Here is a 26,684-nt window from a genome sequence, read left to right on the forward strand (position 1 = left end):
GCGGCTGTCAGCTCACTTGCTGTTCAGAAAGATATACTAGCATAGTGGAATCGCTACAAGGTTTAATTCCTGTTTAATAATCTCTGTCTTCTCCATGTAATGATCCCTCCACAAGCCAAGTTTGCTGCACTCTCTGTTTAATGTTATCTGTGCATGCCAATTCCCACAAATCTGGATGGTTTTGTGTACAAGAGCTTCCTATCATTCCTTATGCCTCTTAAATCAGCCAATCTCATCCTGTTTGCTGTTTCTATTTTGTGACTGTTAGGCATTCTGGCTACAAGATGTTTACATATTAAAGCTCACTATATTCCATCCTATGAGGTGTTATCGGCATCATTTCATTTTATTATGGTCTGACCAAGAATTATCCCAGATTTGGTAGCTTCCAAGCTGCTTCATTATGTAATTATTGCTCTTCATCTGTGTGGTATTATGTAGCACTCGACTAAAGAGATCTTTAAACATTTATGTCTGTTAAATGCTTCAATTTCTATTCCATGCCAATCTAATGCCATTGGTCTGGTATTAAGATATTTATTTGTTTGAACAATTGATGAGATTTCTGCAGACTGACGTCACAGCTACGATCGTTTGACGACTGAAATTTGACAGCATGATCAATTCCATTCTTTGCTGACACTGAACCATATTGCAGCATTGCAGCAAAAGACTTTGTTGTTTTGCTCAAAATATAATATCTGGCAAAATAATGATTGGGGACAGGAGACTTGTTGTCGAAATAAGGACGGTGAGCGAGCACTCAGTTGAGTGGCCAATATGAGGCCCACCAGCACTGAAGAAGCAGCAGGCTGCCCCTGCAGGTTAGTAAGAGAAAGGGCATCCTCTGGAGAATGCTGGGCAAGTCAGAGTGTGGGGCTTGTCACGTGAAAGCGTTATGCTGCTCAACTGAGGTCCCAGATCTACTTGGTCCTCTGTCTCCTGGTTGGAGGGATCACATACCTGCTGCTGATTTGTTTGACCACTTCCATCCACATACCTTTGTCTTTATTGTCCTCTTCCACTCATCCTTGTCAGAGCTCACCTCACTGCAGCCTCTCAGATTCTACAGCAGGAGCTCCAGGTAAGAGTGGGATCCCCAGGGAACACTCTCCACGGACTTCTCTACTATCCTGTGGTTGTGCCAGCCTCAAAAGTCCAGGTGCTGGTGAAGCCTCCTTAACCAGGCCATGGGGCCTTTACTGCTTTTAATGAGAAATTCTCCTTTGACAGGATGGAAGGGTCACCCCTCCATCCTCAACACCCCACCATTAGTTGCAGAGTCTGGAAGCAGGATGATAATTGCTTTGCCCTGATAAAAAGCAACTCTTGGGCACACCATTGAGAGAGTCAGGTTCCAGGCTCGAAAATGTCCTGTCAATCCAACAGGAAATAAGTTGACTGAATTCCGGCCATGGTATTCAATTCAAGGCACTGCACTTTAACAATGATGCCAAATAAGTGCACGGAGAGAGTAGCAGGGATGAGGGACTTCAGTTATGCTGCGAGAATCTGTGTTTGCTCTCTTTTGGGCACTAAAGGATAAGAGGAATTTTGATCAAGGTATTCAGTCCCAGTTTTGATAGTGAAAATTTCCTTTAACAGAAGGGTCGGTAGGTAACCAGAGAGCACAGATTCAAAACGATTGGCAAAAGGTCCAGAGCTCAGATTAGAAAGCATGGTTTTGCACAGCAATTTGTTATGCTCTGAAAGGATGCTTACCATAGTAACTATCAAAATGGAATTAGAAAAATTCCAGGTGCTGGTGAAGGAGGTTTACATGGGAAAACAGCAGTGACACTGGTCAAATTGAATAGCTGTACTAAAGAGCAGGCAGATGCATGTTAAGCTATATTGCCTCCTTTTGTTGCTGTATCATTCTGAGAGTCTAACTTGGGGATTGAATTTTGGATCTTCCTGGGTCGATGTGGTACACACATTGACAGTCTAACCCTCTACTACAGCTTCTTTAAAGAACGAGTGTGCCACTGCTACTTCAGTTACGCGAGAGAACATGTGTGCAACAATCTATGCTGGAATCAATAATGTTTAGGGTTGGAATATTCTCCAGCTGGGGAAATTTTCTTAGCTTCTGTCAGTCTTCTACCTAAATTCTGTTCCACATCCCAAGCCGCAAATTAATTTAGCAATCCAGGTTGCTGAGCAGTCTGATGTTTCAGTTTTTAATAAGATTAAATAAGCTTCAGGACTTCAGTTGTTGCTTGCACCCCGAATATAAAACTTAACAGCATTTTACTTTTGCAGTTCCTTATCTTCAACAAAGTGAATATCTGAAACACAAACAGAAAATGCTGGAAAATCTCAGATCTAACAGAATCTGTGGAGAGAGAATAGAGCTAATGTGTTGAGTTTCTTCGTCAGAGACCAGCTCAGTTTTGCTGATCTTAAATGTGCCAGCGATTGTCTTGATTGAAGAAAATTATCTCTTCATTCTGTCAGAGTTCCCCCAGCTGTGGAAACGGTTTGTAGATTGCGTCCAAAAGTTTACATTATATGATGGAGTAGAAGGGACGCAAAATTTTTTTAAATGCGCAGAAGTCCACAAGGTTAAGATATAAAAGGATTGTGCAACTTGTAATTTGAGTAAATTAAAACTCATTCTGTTGCCCTATTGAACCAAAGTCTTGATTTTCTGAGATTGTTTATGTTGTTAAATGCCTTATTGGTGCCAGAACTGGAAGAGTGAGCTTGTTATCTCCTAGAATTCTTCAAGCTATCTCTGGAATCAAACTGGACTCCCCCCTGAGCAGGTTTATGGAATTGGGTCCCCAAATCTTCCAGGTTTGGGCTGGAGTCCACCAGAATTAGTGGCCCAGAGCTTTTAATCTCAGACCATTGGAGACCAGAAAGACAACCCAAGATTCACCTTCGGACTCTGCAGAAGCTGACTCCTTGGGAATTGCTTGGGAAAGTAAACTTCCGATAGACAACTCCCATGCTCCCAGGGACCCTCCACAAGCATCTCCAACTCAAAGCTAGAGTCAGAGACTTCAAATAATTTCAATATACTTATCGGCGTAAGTTACCTCGTAATGTTAGACAGAAAAGCACTAATCTAACTCCTGGCTAACTATGCAGCTGATCCCCCAATCACAAACACATCTCATGGTTCCTCCCTTTTAAACCTTGACAACCCCTATGTGGATTCCTGGCTCCTCCAACCTAACTTGACTGGATCTCACCACCCCTCGGACCAACCTGCTATCCCCTGCCCGGACAACAACTCTTGACCCGAGCTGATTACCCTTAGATTCACCTACCTACTCACCCAACTATCCATTACTGTACCTACCTGAAGCCCTGACAGCGTAGCACTTCACCTGCCTGCCATCCTATTCACGTCACCTCACCCACTTGCCACTCTACCCATCTACCTCACCCACCCTATCCATTCATTAATTCATCCACTCACTTGCGCACTGACTAACATTCACAAAGGACATTTAAAAACTTCCCTTACAAAAGGGTTTCGTGCTGGTTTTCCTCACTGCCCTCTGAGTGGATTCCTACGCTGGGGGAGTTTTTCTGCATTGTGGGGTCAGAAATTTTGTCTTTTTCAACGTATCCAGGTAAGTGTCCAGGTTTCTGTCTGGATTCAATGGTTTCAAAGCTGATCAGAAGATTTTGGTTGGTGTCTAATCTCTGAAGCTCCCCTGTCATGGCTCGGGACAAACACAATTCATGCCAGTTGTAACCGACGATTGTGGCTTGTAACCACACTGTGCCATCCGAGCCCTGCCGATTTTCCCACTCCCCTCACCACCTGGTACATGATAACAGTGTTGGTGCAACAACCTGCAAACTATTCTTCAACACAGATGGCAGCAGCTCAAGAAGCACAATGTGGATTGACAGTAACTGTTGACCTCGTTTATGATGCCCATATCTCAAGAACAAATGGTAAATGGTACAATTTTAAGAATGGTGCAAGAACCATAGAATCCCTTACAATGTAGAAAGAGGCCATTCAGCCTATCGAGTTTGCACAGGCTGTATGAAACAGCATCCACCCAGGCCTTCCCTATCCCATCCCTGGCCACATTGCAGATAGTCACCCAAGACCAGAATCGAACCCGGGTCCCTGGTGCTATGAGGCAGTGATGCTAACTGCTGTGCCACCCACAAAGACAGGCATGCACAAATCTTTGAAGAGACGGAGGGGAAGGATAGGTTAATAAAGGTTAGTAAAGCCTAGGGGGGAATCCTAGAGATATAGAGTACAAAAGCCAGGAGATCTTGACAAGTGTCTATAAAACTTTACTTTAGCCCCAGCTGAAGCAATGTGTCCAATTCTAACCTTCACACTTCAGAACAGATGCGAAGGCTTTGAAGAGGGTACACGAAAGTTTTCTAGAATGGTTCTCAGGCTGAGGAATTAAAAGTTATGTGGATAGATTGGGCTGTTTTCCTTACAGCAATAAAAGCAAAGAGGAGATTTGATAAGAGGAGTTCAAAACACAGTAAATAAAGAGAAAGTATTTCCAATGACTCACGTGACCATAAGCAGAGATTGCAGATTTAAGGTTACTGGCAAAAAGACCAGAGGTCAAATGAGGATTTTTCTTTTTCCCAAATGCATTGCCTGATAGAGTGATGGACATAGATTCAAGAGTAGCCTGCAAAAGGGATTGAATAAGTCCTTGATGGAGGAAAAAAGGGATATGGGGTGGCACAGTGGTTAGCATTGCTGCCCCACAGCACCAGGGATCCAGGCTCAATTCTGGCCTCAGATCGCTGTCTGCGTGGGTTTCCTCCAGGTGCTCCAGTTTCCTCCCACAGTCCAAAGATATGCGGGTTAGGTTGATTGGCCATGCTAAATTGATCCGAGCGTCAGGGGGATTGGCAGGGTAAATATGTGGGGTTACGGGAATAGGGCCTGGGTGGAATTGTGATTGGTGCAGACTCGATGGGCTGAATTGCCTCCTTCTGCACGATAGGAATTCTATGGAAGAGTAGTGGAATCAGCTGCATTTCTCTTGGAAAAAAGAGGGTGCAGACAAGATATGTTGAATACCCTTTTTCTGTACTATTCTCCATACTAAGTAGCAGCATCTCTGTATCTGTGCATCAAAATGCTGAGGTCATACAAATCAAGGAGTGGCTGATGTCATTGTAACTATATGCAGGCTTCATGTTTTAATAATTACCCAAGAGTATTTGGAATTTTCTAAATACCTAATTTCCTCTGCTGTTGATGTAATACCACAAGAGCAGTTCATTAACTCTAAAGTAAAGGTGGGCGGTGCAGTATACAAACAGCATCACTTTATTCACAAACAGCATATTTCAAAGTTCAGTTGGAAGTTAATTGGGAGTGTGCCCTGACTTCTGCTCAGGTACCCATGCTAGTGCCAAATGTCAGTGAAATGGTTAGCATTACACAGCAGCACAATTCTAAAGACAGACCGAAAACAGAAGATGCTGGATAAATGCACTAGGCCTAGCAGCATCTGTGGAGAGAAATAGGATTGACGCTTTGGGTCTAAATGACCCTTCTACAGAACTAAAGAACTATATAGTTGGAAAGACACAGTAAGAAGTCTCACAACATCAGGTTAAAGTCCAACAGGTTTATTTAGTAGCACGAGCTTTCGGAACGCTGCTCCTTCATCAGGTGACTTCTTACTGTGCCCACCCCAGTCCAACGCCGGCATTGCCACATCATAGTTGGAAAGGGGCAGAGGAGGTGCGGCAGAATAGAAAACTAGGGATAGGTTGAGACAAGGAAGATGTTGACAAAGGGAATGTTAATGGTGTCACTAAGAGTGTTGATAGAGGCAAAAGGTGACTTAGCATGATGTGTTAATGGGAGCAACTAAACAGCAAGAGTGGGGTGGCCATGTGACCCAAAACGCTAAGTTTGTTTCTCTCCACAAATGCTGCCCGACCTGCTGAGTTCATCCAGCATTTTCTGTTGTTATTTAAGATTTCCAACATCCGCAGTATTTTGCTTTTATTTAAAGACAGACTGATCACCCCTTTTCTCAGTGTCATAACCTATGATAATTTAATGATTTTAAACCAAAGCCCCAACTGCCATCATCAGGTGGAAGAAAAAGGTCTCTTTGCTCTATATCAAAGAGCAGAGAAGTTAGCAGTGTGGTCCTAGGTCAGTATCTACCCTCAAAAAAATATGAAAAAATATTATTGGTCATCACAACATTGCTTTAGCTGTCATGTTTCCTACATTTTGTCACATGAAGTATTTTGAAATGTAATTTTCGGCTGTAAAGTCCATGGTTGTTTAAGATGTTAAATAAAAGCAATTTTTTTCCATTTAGTAATTTTTAAAAAAGTAATGTATCTTCTGGTCTACATGCCTTTTGGAGGGATAAAATCAAGAATCAAGGCAGTTAATTCCTGTTTAGTTTATAATGTAACAATATAACAATTTAGTTTGAAGTTACACTTAACTGTCTTTTTATTGCAACAGGTCTATAGATCAAGAAAAACAGTCCGGATAAGAAAATACAAGATATGGATCCTTATTGAATAAATAATGGGTTTATTTCTCACAAAGGCAATGGTAATCTCAAAAGCACATTTATTAGAGTACGACTTTCTGGGATTAGAAAACTGATTGCATTGGAAGGAATCATCTACTCAGTTATATTTAGTGATTTAAATGAATGAGTTAAATTATGTCAGCATAAAATTAGCATGAAATTCATACACCATCAGCAAATCATAAATCACCATACCCGCAACTTACGAAATTACATTCAAACTATATTATGACTGCCACTGTCCGTGCGGCAATTTTGTTTCACAATGTCATGGGATGCAGAAATTAGTCATAAGTATGGGCATTGTAGGCTTCTCTTGGAGGCCAGTTGGATGATGCGGTTAAGTTTATTTGACTTGATGCATCAACCAAGTGCTGTCGCTTTTGTCATTAACTACTGCCCCAGTCTTTTATCACGAACATGTATATGCAACACCCTCTACATTGACTTCCCTGTGCACATGCATCAGGGCATTGCCCAGAGGCGGTATAATCTTGTTGGTCAGCACAGATGGCATTGTTTTGCATCCCTCTCTCTCTCTTGTACAAGTGTTAGGCACATGTGAACTCCTACAGAGTGTAAACCTGAAACTGAATGTAGTACACAGAAGCAGGGTCTGACCAAGTCGCAAAGATGAAATCCAATGCACTTGCCTGAACCATTTATTTCACTCACCAACAGTGAAGTAATGTGAGATTTTTGTCCTGTAACTGACACTAGGAGTACTTTCAGTAGCTACTTGTAAAAGAGCACGTCAATCATTTTCCACTTAAATAAATCTCTTTAATTTTTAATAATTGTCATGATGTAATTTATGTTCTAGTCAAGATATGTTGCCATGATGAAGGCTGTGAGGTGGAGATGCTGGTGTTGGACTGGGGTGGGCACGGTAAAAAGTCTCACAACACCAGGTTAAAATCTACCAGGTTTACTTGAAATCACGAGTTTCCGGAGCACTGCTCCTTCATCAGGTGAGACTCACCTGAGATTCACCTAATGAAGGGGCAGCACTCCAGAAGCGCGTGATTCCAAATAAACCTATTGGACTTTAACCTTGTGTGGTGAGACTTCTTAAAAATAAAGGCTCTAATCTTTACTTTGTTGTTTTATCTTACATTCGTTGGCAGGATTTTAAGTTACTTATTCACTTACCCATGATTAGAATGTTCAGGCACATATTGAACTTGGTGGATAGAAATGAATGCTATTCCAAAATCTACTGATAGGTTACTGACGGTTTGTGGTTACAAATCCTTTTTAAGGTTCACCTTTAATTTTCACCTTAGACTCATTGCCAATAGAACAAAAAAAGGGCACAGCTGTGTTTTAAAATCAAAGTCTCAAATGAATCAATAAGTTCAGAAAAGTTTAGTCAACTGCATGTGGAATGTACTACATTGATTAAAACATATTAAGGTCCCCTAATATCTGAACATCTACACATCTGGAAATGTTCATAAATCTGTTCTGTACAGTCTCAGAATCACTGTTGCCATCTTTAAAAAAGGTTTTGAGAGAATTCATGCTAGTTTGTTACATCTTTGACCCGGCTTCATTAGTACACAAAATAATATAAACACCAGAGAACAATTATTGCTACAATCGATATCCCTATGATTAAAGTGTTACTTTGTATCAAGTTTGACTTCTCTAGAATTATTGTGCAGAATAATTACCATCTAAAAGATTATCCTAGAGCAAAAGCATTATTTATAACAATTCTGTATTACATTGTAGTGAGTTGATTGTAGATTTAAAGCATCACAATTACCAGTCGTAGAACCATAAACAAGCTGCAAGGAAGAAGAAAAGTATTTTAGAGATTTAACTGCACATAAAGTTAGACAGCATGGTAATAAGGGCAACAAATGTAAACTACATTTGAGTTTCCAAAGGTTTCTGCCACTCTCCGCCTTAGCCTAGGGTGGGAGATGGGTTACACCATATCAGAACCAAGAGTGGGGAGGGAGGGCAAGCACAGCATCATGGGGTAGCCCAGGGAGAAGGGGTCCTGGAACTCCAATGTCCTGTGGGGTGGGGGGGAACAGCACCACTACTCTGAGACGACCCATAAAATGAGGTGCCTCCTACTTCTACTTCCTGTCCACTTGAGATGGAAAAAAGCATAAATGTCACTTCCCTACTTTCCTTGCACTCTCTCCCACCAGTCTAAAGGCCTTTTGAATAGTCATAAAGTGGCCATTTAAGACCTTATAGGTGAATGGGCGGGTTTCCCACCTGAGCCACTGCCTGTCCAAGTGTGAAAGTGTGCCTGGGATTGGGGGAGACTGGAAATTCCACCCATTCAATTTTGCACTATCCCACCTCAGAACCCACCTTGGGGAGAATGTAAAATTCTGCCCCTGAAGTTAGTTTTATGTTTTACAAGTACTTCTCATTGTTTGCTGAACTTTCTCGTTTTGTGTCAAACTCTTAGCCATGATACGTTAAAGCTCCAGTTAATTTGTTGAACATTAAATCAAAGTCTGAAATAAGGTTAGCAGTATTACCTGATCCCACCGATGATACCGGCAGGTATTAACTTTCCAGATCTTTTATAGCGCACTCCCATCACTGTGGCCAAAATTCCTGCAGTTACTGTTGTTGAAGTGAAAAGACTATTTAGGTAAACAGAAGCAGTAGGTATTTGTGCATTTACAAGTTCTATCCACAAATGCAATAATTATTATTCAGATTATTAGAATTCTTCCTGTCATTAGGGACATCACCGCAGAGACACCAATACTTTGGAATCACCACTTGTTAGAAATGCTGTTAGCATGTTGAGTTCAGAGTTGGAATATCCTTTGGCTAATTCCACAAATTCTGTCTGGCAGCAGTTTATAGCAATACTATAATCTCTCCTCCCAGCCCAATCAAAGCAGGATCAGTGAAATTGTTTTGTTCATGTATTTGCTTTCTTTTTGATGATTTCACAACATTTTTATGCATTTCCATTCCATAGCTCACAACACAAGTGCAATGATAATTCTCCTTGAAGAATCAACAAAAACACAGTATAAATGACACCAACTGTACAGTAGAGGATGAGGTCAATTAGCCTAGCTGGTCTATTTGAGCATTTATGCACCATATGCCTTCTCCCATTTTATTTCATCTAATGGCAAATCCTTCTATTCCCTTCCTTCCTCATCTGCTTTTCATACTTCCCCTTTAATGCATCTATGTAATTTGCATCAGTTACTCCTTGCACATTCTAACCACTCTATTCAGTGAAGCAGTATTCCCTGAATTTATTACTCGATTTATTGATGACATTCCTCATAATAGTTTTGTGCCCAAGTTGAAACATTTTGTTTATGTTGACCCTATCATTACTTTTTGTTATCTCAAGGGGAGTGAAGAACAGGATAGTTGAATAGTTCCATTTTCTTTCTAATACGAGTCCAATTGAATCTTTATTGTAAACTCTGAACAACAGTGGCCCCAGCACCAATCCGTCTGGAACATCACTTCTCACCTTTTGCTATACTCTTCAAGGTATCCACTTGATCCCAGCTGCCAATGCATGTCATATGCCTCCTTCTTCTTGACCAGGACCTCAGCATCCCGAGTCATCCAGGCTTTCCTACTTCCACCAGCCTTACCCTTCACTCTAAGAGGAATTTGCTTACCCTGAACCCTAGTTAACACAGTTTGAAAGCCTCCCAAAACTTGACCTCCTCTTGGGAAATAAAGACAGGCAGGTGACAGAAACGTTAGTGAGAGATCACTTTGGGGCCAGTGACCATAATTCCATTCATTTTAAAGATAACTATGGAGAGTGATAGGTCTGGCTCAAAAGTTAAAATTCTAAATTGGGGCAAGGCCAATTTTGATGGTATCAGGCAGGAACCTTCAACAGTTAATTGGGGGAGTCTGTGGGAAGGCAAAGGGACATCAAATAGTAGGCATGGTTAGTAAGTTTGCAAATGACACCAAGATCGGTGGCATAGTGGACAGTGAAGAAGGTTATCTAGGATTGCAACGGGATCTTGATCAATTGGGCCAATGGGCTGACAAAAGGCAGATGGAGTTTAATTTAGATAAATGCGAGGTGATGCATAGATCAAACCTGGGCAAGACTTACTCAGTTAATGGTAGGGCGTTGGGGAGAGTTACAGAACAAAGAGATCGAGGGGTACAGATTCATAGCTCCTTGAAAGTGGAGTCACAGGTGGACAGAATGGTGAAGAAGGCATTCGGCATGCTTGGCTTCATTGGTCAGGATATTGAATACAGGAGTTGGGACGTATTATTGAAGTTGTAGAAGACATTGGTAAGGCCACTCTTGGAATACTGTGTACAGTTCTGGTCACCCTATTATAGAAAGGATGTTATTAAACTAGAGAGAGTGCAGAAAAGATTTACTAAGATGCTACGGGGACTTGATGGTTTGAGTTATAAGGAGAGCCTGGGTAGACTGGGACATTTTTCTCTAGAACATAGGAGGCTTAGGGGTGATATTATAGAGATCTATAAAATAATAAGGGGCACAGATCAGCTAGTCAATATCTTTTCCCAACGGTAGGGTAGTCAAAAACTCGAGGGCATAGGTTTAAGATGAGAGGGGAGAGATACAAAAGGGTCCAGAGGGGCAATTTTTTCACACAAAAGGTCTGGAACAAGCTGCCAGTAGTAGTAGAGGCGGGTACAATTTTGTATTTTAAAAAGCGTTTATCTATCTTACCCATATAACTGTCTATTGAGGGATATGGGCCAAACACGGGCAATTGGGACTAGCTTAGGGGTTTTTTAAAAAAGGGGCAGCATGGACAAGTTGGGCTGACGGGCCTGTTTCCATGCTCTTAACCTCTATGACTCTGAGTAGGCTCCCTTAACAACGATTTACTTTTGAAGCTGTTTTCTGGTTTGTTGCCAGTTGCACATAAGCTTTAAGGCAAGATCAAGCACATTTCACCATCCACAGGAACACACCAACAGTGGCTGAAGCAAGATCAAACCCTTGCCTCACAGCTGTGATAACTCAAGTTCTGCATTGCTCTGTGATTTGTTTTGGTTAAGGTGTCATTCACATTTTTTTTTAGAAGTTCATTCATGGGACATGGGCATCACTGGCTGGCCAGCATTCAATGCCCATCCCTAGTCATCCTTGAACTTGGCTTGACTAGGCCATTTCAGAGGGCAGTTGAGTGTCAATCACAATGCTGTGGATCTGGAGTCATATGTAGATCAGACCAGGTAAGGACAACAGATTTCATTCTCTAAAGGGCATTAGTAAACCAGATGGGTTTTTCCGACAATTGACAATAGTTTCATGGTTATCAGTTTTTAATTCCAGATATTTATCATTGGATTTCAAATTCCACCATTTGCCATGGCAGCATTTGAACCCAGGTCCCCAGAACATTAGCTGAGTTTCTGGATTAATAGTTCAGTGATAATAGTCCAGTGGGCAGTACGGTAGCACAGTGGTTAGCACTGCTGCTTCACAGCTCCAGGGACCTGGGTTCGATTCCCGGCTTGGGTCACTGTGTGTGTGGAGTTTGCACATTCTCCTCGTGTCTGCGTGGGTTTCCTCCGGGTGCTCCGGTTTCCTCTTACAGTCCAAAGATGTGCGGGTTAGGTTGATTGGCTATGCTAAAATTGCCCCTTAGTGTCCTGGGATGCGTAGATTAGCGGGAAAAATATGTGGGGATATGGGGGTAGGGCCTGGGTGGGATTGTGGTCGGTGCAGACTCGATGGGCCGAATGGCCTCTTTCTGCACTGTAAGGTTTCTATGATTCTATGAATACCATTAGGCCACTGCTTCCCCCAATTGAATATCTTCTAGATAAAACAACAGCAAAAGTATTTCTCTTTTTAAAAAAATGCACACAAACTCTAAAATTGGTGGTTGCTCGAAAAGTAGTTTTGAAAGATTTGCTGAATGACATTTTAATTTGACTATTAGTTAAAATATCTGTATACTTTAGGAAGCTGGGCAAAGGAGGTGAGGGTAGGGCTGCTGTGGAGCAGGTGGTGGGTACAGACAGGGAGACTCTGGACTTCCAACTTCTGGATCTGCTTTTAATTCTGTCCAAGACTGATGATACGAAAGGATCGCCTGAATGTGAGCTGTGAGCACTAAATGAGTTTTGCCAGCCTCAATCTAGTTCCTATAAGGATAAAAGTGTAAGTAAGCAAGCACAGCAGTGGGGCCCGACAGCCCGTTGAGCCTGCCCTGACATTCAACTCAGATCTGCCTCAACTCTACTTTTCTGCCCCACCCCCACTCCCATAACTCTTGACCTCCTTGGAGCCAAAAAAAAACTACTCTTGATGCGACCCTAATTGTAAGGTTTATTGAGTGAAGCTGCCTTATGCCATCGTGAGAAATTGAAATGATCGCACTGACACAGTAAGGAGTAACAATCTGAGGCTAGGGCTGAGAGACTGTTGGTGATGAACTGCATTAACCTGGACAAACAGAACCACTATTTTTCTAAACCAGAAATGAAATTATAAAGCATTATAAAATTCAATCTTCAGTTGAGTTCATTTATTGAGATAAATGGGATAATTAACAAATCAAGACAAATGGTTTTACTTGAATTCGTCTCAAATGTTGATGGTTGTAAATTACTTCCTGGGGATGCTAAACTTAAAGGGGTCAAAGTTGTGCCAGGTATATAAATATGAAATGACGCAGAGGCAATGATCAATATTAGCTATGACTTGCGCTTTATTTGTGATAAACCACCAGTTGTAATGGGCACGGCAGGTACACAACAAAGCTTAAACTTAAATTTATATGTGACTTTCCTTAATTTCAAATATCATGCTTTAAAAGAGGCTGGAGAGTAATACACAGACCAGGATGTGGCTCAATTCTGATACAACCCTCAAAATCAGGTCAAACAGCTCACATGTGCAAAGTGGCCACTCAGACAAGGACTCTCTGTAAGTGCTGGCCTTCAAAATTCAGGAGAAAATAGAAACAAAACACCCCCAAAAATTAAGACCTAAATAGTCACCAATTCACTATATTTTGGATCGGCAATTACAGTCAACTCCGTCATTCGCAGGGGTTCTGTTCCTGCGAAAACTCACAAAGCATGATCACGAACAGTGAACTTGTGCATGTGCAGAAATGGCACATGTGCAGTGCACACTTTCTACATGGAAAAGGCGAGAGTTTAACCTTCCTTCTACTAATTCACTAACATGTCTAGCAAAGTGAGAGTTGTTGGTACAGTGTGTGTGTGGCTGAAGTTAAGAAATTCATTAAAGTTTACTTATTAGTGTCACAAATAGGCTTACATTAACACTGCAATGAAGCTACTGTGAAAATACCTTAGTTGCCACACTCCGGTGCCTGTTCGGGTACACTGGTGGAGAATTCAGCATGGCTAATGCACCTAACCAGCACTTCTTTTGGATTGTGGGAGGAAACCAGAGCACCCAGAGGAAACTCATGCAGACATAGGGAGAACAGACAGAGACCCAAGCCAGAAATCGAACCCAGCTACCAGGCGCTGTGAGGCAGCAATGCTAAGCACCATGGGACTGGCTTAGGGGTGATTAAAAAGGGGCAGCATGGACAAGTTGGGCCGAAGGGCCTGTTTCCGTGCTCTTAACCTCTATGACTCTATGAATAGGTTCCCTTAACAACGACTTACTTTTGAAGCTGTTTTCTGGTTTGTTGCCAGTTGCATATGAGCTTTAAGATAATATCATGCACTTTTTAACATCACCACAGAAACACACCAAGAAACAGTGGTTAAAGCAAGATCAAAACACTTGCATCACAACGGTGGTAACTCAAGTTCTGCATTGCTCTATGATTTGTTTTGGTTAAGGTGTCATTCACATTTAAAAAAAATACATTAATGGGACATGGGCATCGCTGGCTGGCCAGCATTCATTGCCCATCCCTAGTTGTCTTTGAACCTGGCTTGGCTAGGCCATTTCAGAGGGCAGTTGAGTGTCAACCACATTGGAGTCACATGTAGATTAATCAAGTAAGAACAACAGATTTCTTTCTCTAAAGGGCATTAGTGAAGCAGATGGGTTTTTCCGACAATTGACAATGGTTTCATGGTCATCAGTAGATTCTTAATTCCAGATATTTTTTCTTGGATTTCAAATTCCACCATTCGCCATGGTGGTATTCATAAGAACATAAGAAATAGGAGCAGGAGTAGGCCATCTAGCCCCTCGAGCCTGCCCCGCCATTCAATAAGATCATGGCTGATCTGAAGTGGATCAGTTCCACTTACCCGCCTGATCCCCATAACCCCTAATTCCCTTACCGATCAGGAATCCATCTATCTGTGATTTAAACATATTCAACGAGGTAGCCTCCACCACTTCAGTGGGCAGAGAATTCCAGAGATTCACCACCCTCTGAGAGAAGAAGTTCCTCCTCAACTCTGTCCTAAACTGACCCCCCTTTATTTTGAGGCTGTGCCCTCTAGTTCTAGCTTCCTTTCTAAGTGGAAAGAATCTCTCCACCTCTACCCTATCCAGCCCCTTCATTATTCTTATATGCCTCTATAAGATCCCCCCTCAGCCTTCTAAATTCCAACGAGTACAAACCCATTCTGCTCAGTCTCTCCTCATAATCAACACCCCTCATCTCTGGTATCAACCTGCTGAACCTTCTCTGCACTCCCTCCAAGGCCAATATATCCTTCCGCAAATAAGGGGACCAATACTGCACACAGTATTCCAGCTGCGGCCTCACCAATGCCCTGTACAGATGCAGCAAGACATCTCTGCTTTTATATTCTATCCCCCTTGCGATATAGGCCAACATCCCATTTGCCTTCTTGATCACCTGTTGCACCTGCAGACTGGGTTTTTGCATCTCATGCACAAGGATCCCCAGGTCCCTTTGCACAGTAGCATGTTGTAATTTTTTTTCATTTAGATAATAATCCAATTTGCTATTATTTCTTCCAAAGTGAATAACCTCGCATTTGTCAATGTTATACTCCATCTGCCAGATCCTCGCCCACTCACTCAGCCTGTCCAAATCTCTCTGCAGACCTTCTACGCCCTCCACACGATTCACTTTTCCACTTATCTTTGTGTCGTCTGCAAACTTTGTTACCCTACACTCAGTCCCCTCCTCCAGATCGTCTATATAAATGGTAAATAGTTGAAGCCCCAGTACCGATCCCTGCGGCACGCCACTAGTTACCATCTGCCAACCAGAAAAGCACCCATTTATTCCGACTCTCTGCTTCCTGTCGGATAGCCAATCCCCAATCCACGCTAACACCCTACCCCCAACTCCGTGTAACCCAATCTTCTTCAGCAACCTTTTGTGAGGCACCTTATCAAACGCCTTTTGGAAATCCTAAAATACCGCATCCACCAGTTCCCCTCCGTCAACCGCACTAGTCACATCTTCATAAAAATCCAACAAGTTCGTCAAGCACGACTTTCCCCTCATGAATCCATGCTGCGTCTGCTTAATCGAACCATTGTTATCCAGATGGCCTGCTATTTCTTCTTTAATGATGGATTCCAGCATTTTCCCAACTACAGACGTTAAGCTAACCGGCCTGTAGTTACCCGTCTTTTGTCTATTTTCTTTTTTAAACAGCGGCGTAACATTAGCCATTTTCCAATCCACCGGCACTACCCCAGAATCCAACGAATTTTGATAAATAACCACTAACGCATCCGCTATTACCTCTGACATTTCTTTCAGTACCCTGGGATGCATTCCATCCGGGCCCGGGGACTTGTCCACCTTCAGTCCCATTAGTCTACCAAGCACTGCCTCCCTGGTAACATTAATTGTATTGAGTACCTCTCCTCCTACCAACCCTCTACTGAACCCAGGTCCCCAGTTCATTAGCTGAGTTTCTGGATTAATAGTCCAGCGATAATACCACTAGGCCACTGCTTCCCCCAATTGAATATCTTCTAGATAAAACAACAGCAAAAGTATTTCTCTTTTTTAAAAAATGCACACAAACTCTAAAATTGGTGGTTGCTAGAAAAGTAGTTTTGAAAGATTTGCTGAATGACATTTTAATTTGACGATTAGTTAAAATATTTGAATACTTTAGGAAGCTGGGCAAGGGTTGCTGTGGAGCAGGTGGTGGGTACAGACAGGGAGACTCTGGACTTCCAACTTCTGGATCTGCTTTTAATTCCGTCCAAGACTGATGATATGAACGGATCGCCTGAATGTGAGCTGTGAGCACTAAATGAGTTTTGCCAGCCTCAATCTAGTTCCTATCAGGATAAAAGTGTAATAAGTAAGCACAGCAGTGGGGCCCTACAGCCCCTTGAGCCTGCCCTGACATTCAACTCAGATCTGCCTCAATACTACTTTTCTGCCCTACTCCCATAACTCTTGACCTCCTTGGAGCCAAAAAAAAACTACCCTTGATGTGACCCTAATCATAAAGTTCATCGAGTGAAGCTGTCTTATGCCATCGTAAGAAATTGAAATGATCGCACTGACACAGTAAAGAGTAACGATCTGAAGCTAGGGCTGAGCCTGTAGGCGATGAACTGCAGGAACCTGGACAAACAGAATCACTATTTTTCTAAACCAGAAACAAAATTATAAAGTATTAAGTAATTCAATTTTCAGTTGGGTTCATTTATTGAGGCAAATGGGATCATTAACAAAATCAAGACAAATGGTTTTACTTGAAGTCGTCTCAAATGTTGATGGCTGTAAATTACTTCCTGGGGATGCTAAACTTAAAGGGGTCAAAGTTGTGCCAGGTATATAAATATGAAATGACGCAGAGGCAATGATCAATATTAGCTATGACTTGCGCTTTATTTGTGATAAACCACCAGTTGTAATGGGCACGGCAGGTACACAACAAAGCTTAAACTTAAATTTATATGTGACTTTCCTTAATTTCAAATATCATGCTTTAAAAGAGGCTGGAGAGTAATACACAGACATTATGGAAAGCGTAACAATATTCATATCTCACTCACTAGGATTGCATCCTTACATTTTTGCACCAGACTATGAAACAATTAAAAATAGATGAAATCAATTTGTTGGAATTGACGACAGATTTATATTTCAAGCAAAAAAAAGCTTATTTTCTAGCACTGTTAGATGATGCACTGCCCAGTGTGGACTGTGTTGGAAAGACCTAAACAATCAGGGATAGAACCCGTCTTGATTCCTGATTGGTGCCCAGAAAGATGATTTTAATTCATCCATCCATAGGATTCTAATTCTGAATGTCGTTTGCAGGATTCCTGCTCCTGTGCACAATCTAATGTAGAAATGTGTGTGTGTGCAAATTACGTGAGGCCAGGATGTGGCTCAATTCTGATACAACCCTCAAAATCAGGTCAAACAGCTCACATGTGCAAAGTGGCCACTCAGACAAGGACTCTCTGTAAGTGCTGGCCTTCAAAATTCAGGAGGAAATAGAAACAAAACACCCCCAAAAATTAAGACCTAAATAGTCACCAATTCACTATATTTTGGATCGGCAATTACAGTCAACTCCGTCATTCGCAGGGGTTCTGTTCCTGCGAAAACTCACAAAGCATGATCTCGAACAGTGAACTTGTGCATGTGCAGAAATGGCACATGTGCAGTGCACACTTTCTACGTGGAAAAGGCGAGAGTTTAACCTTCCTTCTACTAATTCACTAACACATCTAGCAAAGTGAGAGTTGTTGGTGCAGCGTGCGTGTGTGTGACTGAAGTTAAGCAATTTATTAAAGTTTATTTATTAGTGTCCCAAGTAGACTTACATTAACACTGCAATGAAGTTACTGTGAAAATACCCTCGTCACCACACTCCGGTGCCTGTTCGGGTACACTGATGGAGAATTCAGCATGGCCAATGCAACTAACCAGCACTGCTTTCGAACTGTGGGAGGAACACCTGGAAGAAACTCTTGCAGACATTGACAGAACATGCCTAATCCACACAGACAGAGACCAAAGCCGAGAATCGGACCTGGGTCCCTGGCATTGTGGTATGCTAACCACCATGCCGCCCTTATATTGTCTCCTGCACTGACATATGCTAACTTGTAGATGAGTAAACTTTCTGGTGCGTGAACTGTGATTGGAAACCGGCGGGGGGGGGGGGGGGGGGTGGGGAGCCTTTTTTATACATAAAAAGAACAGAAAGCTCAGGAACTTACACAAGGAGATTTTCACATTTTGTGGATCATTTGAAACTTGATAAGCACCGTATCCTGCGAGAGATCCAAAAAACAGCCCAGATATCAAAGACATCACACTCCCTAGGAAAAGAAAAGTACAAGTTACTTGATTTTCCCCCCTCAAAGCTTTTGGCTCCATGCATCTTCTTATTAGTCATTCAATAATCAGCAAATGCGTTCCATAATACCTTATTGTTAAGTTAATCAGAAGTACAACGTATTTGACTTATTCTTACCAAACTCAGATACCTTTTTGTCAAAGTTACACTGATTGGGAGGAGGATGGGGGAATGTAGTCAGAATGAAGATTATGATAAAGTTTACAAATAAATTTGAAACCAAACATAACTGGATAGAATGCAGTCACTGAACGTCCACCTGGCAAAGGAAGAAACCGGAGCCTATCTGTCTTTTACACAGGTTTGTTCACAAAACCCAGTCTGACATGAGTATAAGACAACTTTCCTCTTTCAGTCTTGCCCCACCACAAATTCTTATACTATTTTAGGTTGAGCCAATTAAACAAGCTAATTGATAAATCAAAAGAATAACACTTTAGAGAGATCACAGGCTCTTATAGAGGTGTACTAAACTTTCCCTAATTGACATTATCTGCTCTTAACTACAACTAGAGCAATCATTCAATTGTCACAGCACTTGCAGCATTAAGATCGGCCTTTCTTGGCCTTTTGGCTAAGATCAAGTGTAGTATCGGATCTGCACTTGGTTGAGGTCATGGGGTTGCGCTGGGGCTTCATATGTTTCATATGAAGCAATTTTTAAAAGCGGCATCTCGGCCTTTTGGCTAAGATGCAAATGAGCTCAAGTCTTGGAGGAGGATCCTCCCCCTTCTCCAATCAGCTTGACTCATGTAGATCAGGCCCAGGACAGGGTGGTTTAGTCGCCCGCCCTGTCTTGTCAGCCTGGATCGGAAATGTCTCAACTTGTTGAGACTCTGAATTGGATTTGATTTGATTGAATTGGAAAAGTATTTTTAAAAAATTAAGATCGGCCTTTTGGCTAAGATCAAGTGTAGCATGGAGAGGATGCTGCACTTGGTTGAGGTCATTAGGTTACGCTGAGGCTTCATATGTTTCATATGAAGCAATTTTTTAAAGCGGCATCTCGGCCTTTTGGCTAAGATGCAAATGAGCCCAAGTCTTGGAGGAGGAACCTCCCCCTTCTCCAATCAGCTTGGCTCATGTAGATCGGGCCCAGGACAGGGTGGTTTAGTCGCCCGCCCTGTCTTGTCAGCCTGGATCGGAAATGTCTCAACTTGTTGAGACTCTGAATTGGATTTGATTTGATTGAATTGGAAAAGTATTTTAAAAAATTAAGATTGTATATTGGTTAATCAGAATCTTCCATCTCTGACAACAGGGGTAAGAATCCAACTTAGTAAAGAAAATATAACTCTTTTTTCCTAGTTTTAACATTTCCTGAGTAAAATTAAGTTTGAAAAAGTTTCACCTTTTTTGCGGCAATTAGTGTACCAAACAAAGGTTTCCATAATGCAACAGCAAATAGCAGTGGCCTAACAAATCTCAGAGCTCCCAATGAATGCTGATAATGGGCAATGGGGAAATTAACACCAATGCTTTTATAAGGAAGAGTAAGGGGGTGATAATAACTAAATCCAGAGTACTACTTCAAACCAAGTTACAACAGTAGAACAAGATATGGTAAAATCAAACCAGCAAAGGGCATGTTAGGAATATGGTAGGAAATTCCACGCATGATAAAGACTCAAAGTAATAAAGGCATTAGAGGTAAAAAATCTTCCAAAGGTAGGCACTCAACACTCAAGATTCTACAAGTAATTTATTCTAGATGGATGAGTTAGAATGCAATGGTCTCACTTATCTGCACTCATCTTATGAAATATCAAACACCAAGAATCGTTAACAACATCCATACCTTTCCGGGCATATCCTAGGATGCCACCCACAGTCACGATAGCAGCATAGGAATAGCTGATCCAATCAAAAGGCATTCTTCAATTCTAACAGGGTAGGAAGGAGGGGAAAAGAAAGAAAAGTCTTATCATTGATACCAGTTTTTACTTCTAAAAAAGAAACACAAACAAAAGATTAAATGCAGCAGAGACAACAGCGTTCTGTTTTTACTGCATTTTCTATTTGGGTCCACCCCAAGAGGGCAGCTGGGTGGCCTGTTCCCAGGCCTCCGTCAATGTCACTTGGTTAGTCACTGGAGATGCACAAACATGACCTGAGTAAAATTCCCTTTTTTCCTCTGTGGGAAAGTATCAAGAATGCTTAATACCTCCTCATTTGGTAGTCCAAGGACATGCTGTGTCGGGAATAAGATAAGACACCTGAGCTCCATCATCCTGTAGGATGTTATACTCGTACTGCTTCAACTAGCAGGATATAACTTTCGGACTGTACAGGGAATGTATAGTTACATAGCAACTAACCATAGCTCAAACTGCATCCTGTTTCATGGTACTAAGTTCCCAAAATCTGGTTGGATATATTTTTGGAGGTTAACTACAAGACTTTCTGCTTCCAACAGTCTCACCCGAACAATAATTTTTCTCATCTCCAATGTTTTTCTAACTCAGAAGAAAGTGCTCAATGAAAACAAAAATTACAATTTTTCTCCTGGGGACCCCACTGTGATGTTTGGGAGATTAACCTTTATTTCTCAGAGACTCCAGGACAATTCAATCAGGCTAGAAACTTTAAAATAGCACTCAAAAACATTCTGTCAGGATCACTCCCAAACAATATCGTACTCAAGAGCCCCTCTCAAGAATGCTGCAATGTGCTGCACCAGGGAAGTGTGACATGGAGCTAAATCAACAATTCTGTACAAGGTCAGTTCCTGATTTCAGACATGCCACTGTGGTCAGTGTTTCTAGGAGAAAGGCATTTCCTACAGGAAGATGAAGGTATAGATCTCCTTTAAGGCCTGCTACACAAGTATTTTTAAGAAAAGGCACCGAAACAAAGGGTAGAAAATATGTTCCATAAATAAATGAGCAGCTTGCTCGTTTTTCAAGGTAGAAAAACACCTCTCACCCCTCATGTAGAAAGTCCTTTGATTCCCATCTGTGGACGGCAAAAGATCTTTTGAAAAGCTTTAACCTAGCCAAATTCTATTGAAATAGGAAGACCACGAAGGCAGTCAACTTATGTTCAAGAGAAAGTTGTGACAGTTTTTGCTGCAGCAAACAGATCTGAAATGCCAAAGGATAGATTTAAACACGATGGTTTCTGTCAACTAAGAAAACCCACTTATTCGAGATAGGACAACGTTTGCTTTGTTATTTCAGACAAAGATAGGCCCTTGGATTCAGCTCTGTGAACTCTTGACAGTTTGGTCGTAACAATTGTATTAGATGTTCACCCAGTTTAACAATGTGTACCTGATCCTACATCAACTGCTTGCACAGCCTGCCTTGGAAGAGGTTCAATAAACACATGAATGAAAAACACAAATATTCAGCTCAGATTACATGACTATTATTATTACACCTCTGGGTCCTAATATTGCATCAATATGTATGGAGTAGCATGGGTCAATTTCCACAAAACTAAAGTGTCCAGAGTATTTGCAAAAGCAAATGATGCCACTGTATCAAGTATTTTGCAGTAGTCCAAGATCGTAGACCTTTCAATTGCTGAATTGGATAATCCTGCTTCCTCGTGGCTTCCATTTTTTTCCCTTTATTGGACTGCAAGATAAAAGGGAAGGAGCTGCACAGAATCCAAACTCTGTCTGCATCCCACAACTGTGCAAGCTATAAAGGGATGCCCAGAAGGACACCAGGAAATCTGCTCATCTACCCCCCCCCCCCCCCCCCCCCACAATTCTCTGGCAGATTAAAATGAGACTGGTTCTAATTCTCTGGCAGATTAAAATGAGACTGGTTCATTTGGTTCTCTTCCATCTCACTAACACAGGCTATAATTAAAGCCCTGTGGGTCTCAGAAATATCAAAGTACAGTCTGGAAAAAAGATCAGGCAGTGGTCCATCAAAAACCTATCCCAAACAGTCACGTGCCCCAGTGTATTCTCCCAACCGCCGCTGTGGAATCTTCATGGAAAGGCAAATTCAGGGATAAAGAATCTGGAAAAGTCCTTTGCGAACCCCCAAGGCCATGAAACAAATTCCAATGAGTTCCCATTAATCATGAGTTTGACTGCCAACAGCCTACCTACCTTTTGTGATATAGCCACAGTGAAGAACTCAAATGGCTCATTTTTCATAGAATCACAGAATCCCTACAGTGGAAAAGAAGCCATTCGGCCCATCGAGTCTGCACCAACTCTCTGATAGAGTATCTCACCCAGGCCCTCTCCCCTGCTATATTCCTGTAACGATGGTAGTCATGATGTGGAGATGCCGGCGTTGGACTGGGGTGAACACAGTAAGAAGTCTCACAACACACCAGGTTAAAGTCCAACAGGTTTATTTGGTAGCAAATGGTATTTGCTACCAAATAAACCTGTTGGACTTTAACCTGGTGTTGAGAGACTTCTTACTATATTCCTGTAACCCCACACATTTTTCATTGCTAAGCCACCGAGCTTACACATCTTTGAACACTAAGGGACAATTTAGCATGGACAATCCTGCACATTTTTGGAGTGCGGGAGGAAACTGGAGCACCCGGACAAAATCCACGCAAACACGGGGAGAACGTGCAAACTCCACACAGTCACCCAACCATTGTGAAGAGACAACAGAGGACACACAACACAGCCTCAGATACTGGACTAGTTCAAACATTGTTACAGAGCAACCCCACAATACAATTTACAAGATATAATGGGCCTGGCCTTACTCTGCCTGAAGAACACACCGATCAGAAGGTAATTTATAGTGTGGTTAGCAGATTAGTTAGCGACAATTCATTTGTACAAAGCATTCAAAATCCATTGGAAGGCCCTGGGGGTGGTGGATAAATCATTTCAATCAGGTTTCTCAGACTGGTTGCTAAAACATGGCATTTCCACAACAACCAGCTACACGACAGAAACTTGAGGGGAGGGGAAAGATCATTAGGCAGGGGAGGCATACTTTCCAAAGACAGGACAGCAATGCTGCTGGAAAGAAGCTGAACTGAGCAGATTGGAAAACAAGCTCTGGAGTTAACATCCCTCCTGGTGGCAACTGGACTGCACTCACAAAATGCCGCGGGAGCAGCATTGCTAATGCGCCGCCTGCTAAAACGGGAATTAAAAATAACAACATGCAGCCTCATCCTAAAAGAGGCCTGAATGACATTGTTCAATTTAAACAATATCCAGAGCGTGTAAAGGTCGCCCCACAATGTACAGCCAGTATTACAATGTGAGCGGGCCAACACACAGCCCAGACATTCTCTCACTAATGTTTATATCAAACACCACAATGGGTTTAAAGTTGGAAATCTCCCGCAGCCACTAGAGAAAGCAGACCTTTCCCTGTTTCTGCTCCGAGATTGCCGCCTGTCGCCCGCTCTCCCCCACACACACGGTGCTGCTGCTGCTGCTGTCCCCGCTACCGTTCCCACCGCCGCCACTGCTGCTTTATTCCGTCTTTCTCTTCAATTTACACCAACATTCCCAAATTTCACCACAGCTTCGACGCCATATTGGCAACAAATTAATTATTTCGCAAGAGATGTTTTTGCACCTTGTGTTAATTTATTTTGTTTATGCTTCCGCTGACCGTATTTCTTTGTTATTTTTCGCTCTCGTGTCAAATTTAATTTGTGTTTTAAATTTTCGTTCCGCCTTTAACTCTGTCGTTACCGTTAAAACTCTTACCGTCAACCACCAGAGGGCAGGAGGTGTGTCAGGGTAGGGAGAAGACAGGCAGAGAGACAGCATGAGAGAGAGAGCATGAGAGTGAAGGCAGAGACACAGAGAGACAGCATGAAGAGAGTGAAGTGAGAGAAACAGCATGAGAGAGAGAAGGCATCGCGAGACAGCAAGAGAGTGAAAGCAGAGAGACATTGAGAGAGAGGTGTACAGAGTGTAAGAGACAGCATGAGAGAGAGCGCGAAGGCACAGAAACAGTGAATGGGATTTTACGGCCGAGCTCATTCCGAAACCGTAAAATCCTACCTGAGGTCAATGGACCTTTTCATGTTCCGCCCTTCGCCCGCTCCAATTCCCGTGGTGGGCTGGGCGGTACGATTCCGGCCAGTGAGAGAGAGTAAGTGAAAGCTGAGCTTTTTGGCTAGGATCAAGGTCAAGATCATGAGCAATGTCTTTTCTTGGAACCCCACTTATTTACTCTGCTAATCCCCCTAACCTACACATCTTGGGATGTTAAGGGGCAATTTAGTATGGCCACTCAACCTAACCTGCAATTCTTTTGACTCTGGGAGGAAACCGGAGCACCTGGACGAAACCCACACAGACACGGAGAATGTGCAAACTCCACAGAGAGAGTCACCCAAGGTCAGAATTAAACCCAGTGTTGTGAGGCAGTAGTGCTAACCACTGTGCCACAGCGGCACCCCAATAACATTGATCCCAATGGGATCGAACCCAGGACCTTTTGCATGTAAAGCAGACATGATAACCACTACACAATTGAATTTAACCCCAAGTGTGAGGTGATGCATTTTAGGAGGACCAAAAAGGCAAGGGGCAATTTAGTATGGCCACTCAACCTCAACCAATGTGCAAATGATACAATGGTACAATGATAAGTAGGACGCTCGGAAGTACAGAGGAGCAGAGGGACCTTGGGATGCATGTCCAAAAATTGCTGAAGGCAGCAGGACAGGTAGCTAAGGTGGTTAAGAAGGCATATGGGATACATGCCTTTATTAGCCGAGGCATAGATTATAAGAGTCGGGAGGTTATGATGGAGCTGCATAATACGCTTGCTAGGTTGATATTGTGTGCAGTTCTAGTTGCCACATTACAGGAAGGATATGATTGCACGAGAAAGGGCGCAGATGAGAATCCCCAGGCTGTTGCCTGGGGGGAAGCATTTCAGTTGAGAAGAGATGCTGGATAGGCTGGGGTTATTCTCCTTAAACCAGAAGAGGCTGAGGTGTACAAAATTATGAGGGATATAGATAGGGTAGATAGGAAGAAGCGTTTCCCCTTAGTAGAGGGGCTAGTAACCAGGAGGCAAAGATTTAAGGTAAAGGTCGGAGATTGAGGGGATTTGAGAAAAAACATTTTCACCCAGAGGATGATGGGAATGTGGAACTCACTGCCTGAAAGGATGGTAGTGAACCCTCAGCATTTAGATAAGCACTTGAAATGCCATAGCATTCAAGGCTATGGACCAAGTGCTGGAAAATGGAATTAGAATAGATAAATGCTACATGGTCGATGCAGACACAATAGGCCAAAGGGCCTCATGCTGTGCTGTAAAACTCTATGATTCCAGCTATAGCTGATGTTTGTCTTGGTGTGCGTCCCTGGGAACAGCACATCGAGCAGAGTCATGGAGCTGCTCGGAATGAACCTTGATAAAAACCACCTCGTCTCTCTCCAGATCTTCTTTGCAAAGACACATTCCACTGGGAGGTGGGCAATGATCTCTCAATCCCACCGCAATCACTTTGAGGACAGATGGGGCGTATAGGAAGGATCTGACAGGGAGGGCCTTTCTGACCGCCCCCTAAGTTGGGTCTTGTTGCTGGTTTAAAGTTCAGGTGATCTGGCATTGCCAAATGACTTTGACAGTCTGCTCAAGGAACCATCCAACAGGATTCACCATCTCCTTTTCCCATAGAGCCGCCAGCATGTTGCGTGCAGACCACTGCCTGATGGATTTGTGGTCAAAGGTATATTTTTTTTAACATAGATTTTTCCACGAGGGACATGTAGTATGGGACGGACTGACCACTTGGGTCATTCCGCCTGGCCAGACTCATCCTTCGCAACACTGGGAAGAGGTAGAAGGTCAGTAGTGACACTTAGAATCAAAATGGTAAAATCGGACCCGAAGTGCCGAATCTGTGCGCAGTACAGATCCGACCTAGAAATCCACTTTCAGATGCCCCCATACGCTTTCAGCTGTCTCCAGACCGATCCGTGCTGTGGGCGGG

The 26,684-nt window shown here is 42.5% G+C and overlaps 1 protein-coding gene and 1 pseudogene across 4 annotated transcripts; one reads left to right on the plus strand and one right to left on the minus strand.

Annotated features, from left to right (window-relative positions):
• Positions 1-5,266: 5,266 nt before the first annotated feature.
• Positions 5,267-24,815, minus strand: tmem14a (transmembrane protein 14A). Of its 4 annotated transcripts, none has more exons than XM_078213240.1 (5): positions 24,082-24,274; positions 20,569-20,653; positions 18,631-18,732; positions 9,038-9,125; positions 5,267-8,320 (listed from the first exon to the last, which is right to left on the minus strand). In XM_078213240.1, the coding sequence occupies exons 2-5, from the start codon at positions 20,642-20,644 to the stop codon at positions 8,281-8,283; spliced, it is 306 nt and encodes a 101-aa protein (XP_078069366.1). In that variant the 5' UTR covers positions 20,645-20,653; positions 24,082-24,274; the 3' UTR covers positions 5,267-8,280. The 4 variants fall into 4 exon arrangements, with proteins under 4 accessions (XP_078069366.1, XP_078069369.1, XP_078069368.1 ...); XM_078213243.1 differs by lacking the exon at positions 24,082-24,274 and adding an exon at positions 24,733-24,815 and having other exon boundaries at positions 6,378-8,320; XM_078213242.1 differs by lacking the exon at positions 24,082-24,274 and adding an exon at positions 24,433-24,722 and having other exon boundaries at positions 6,378-8,320.
• LOC144494518 (U2 spliceosomal RNA) lies at positions 19,325-19,454 on the plus strand (annotated as a pseudogene).
• Positions 24,816-26,684: the final 1,869 nt, after the last annotated feature.

This window comes from Mustelus asterias, chromosome 5, assembly GCF_964213995.1.
Source record: "Mustelus asterias chromosome 5, sMusAst1.hap1.1, whole genome shotgun sequence".
NCBI lineage: Eukaryota > Metazoa > Chordata > Chondrichthyes > Carcharhiniformes > Triakidae > Mustelus > Mustelus asterias.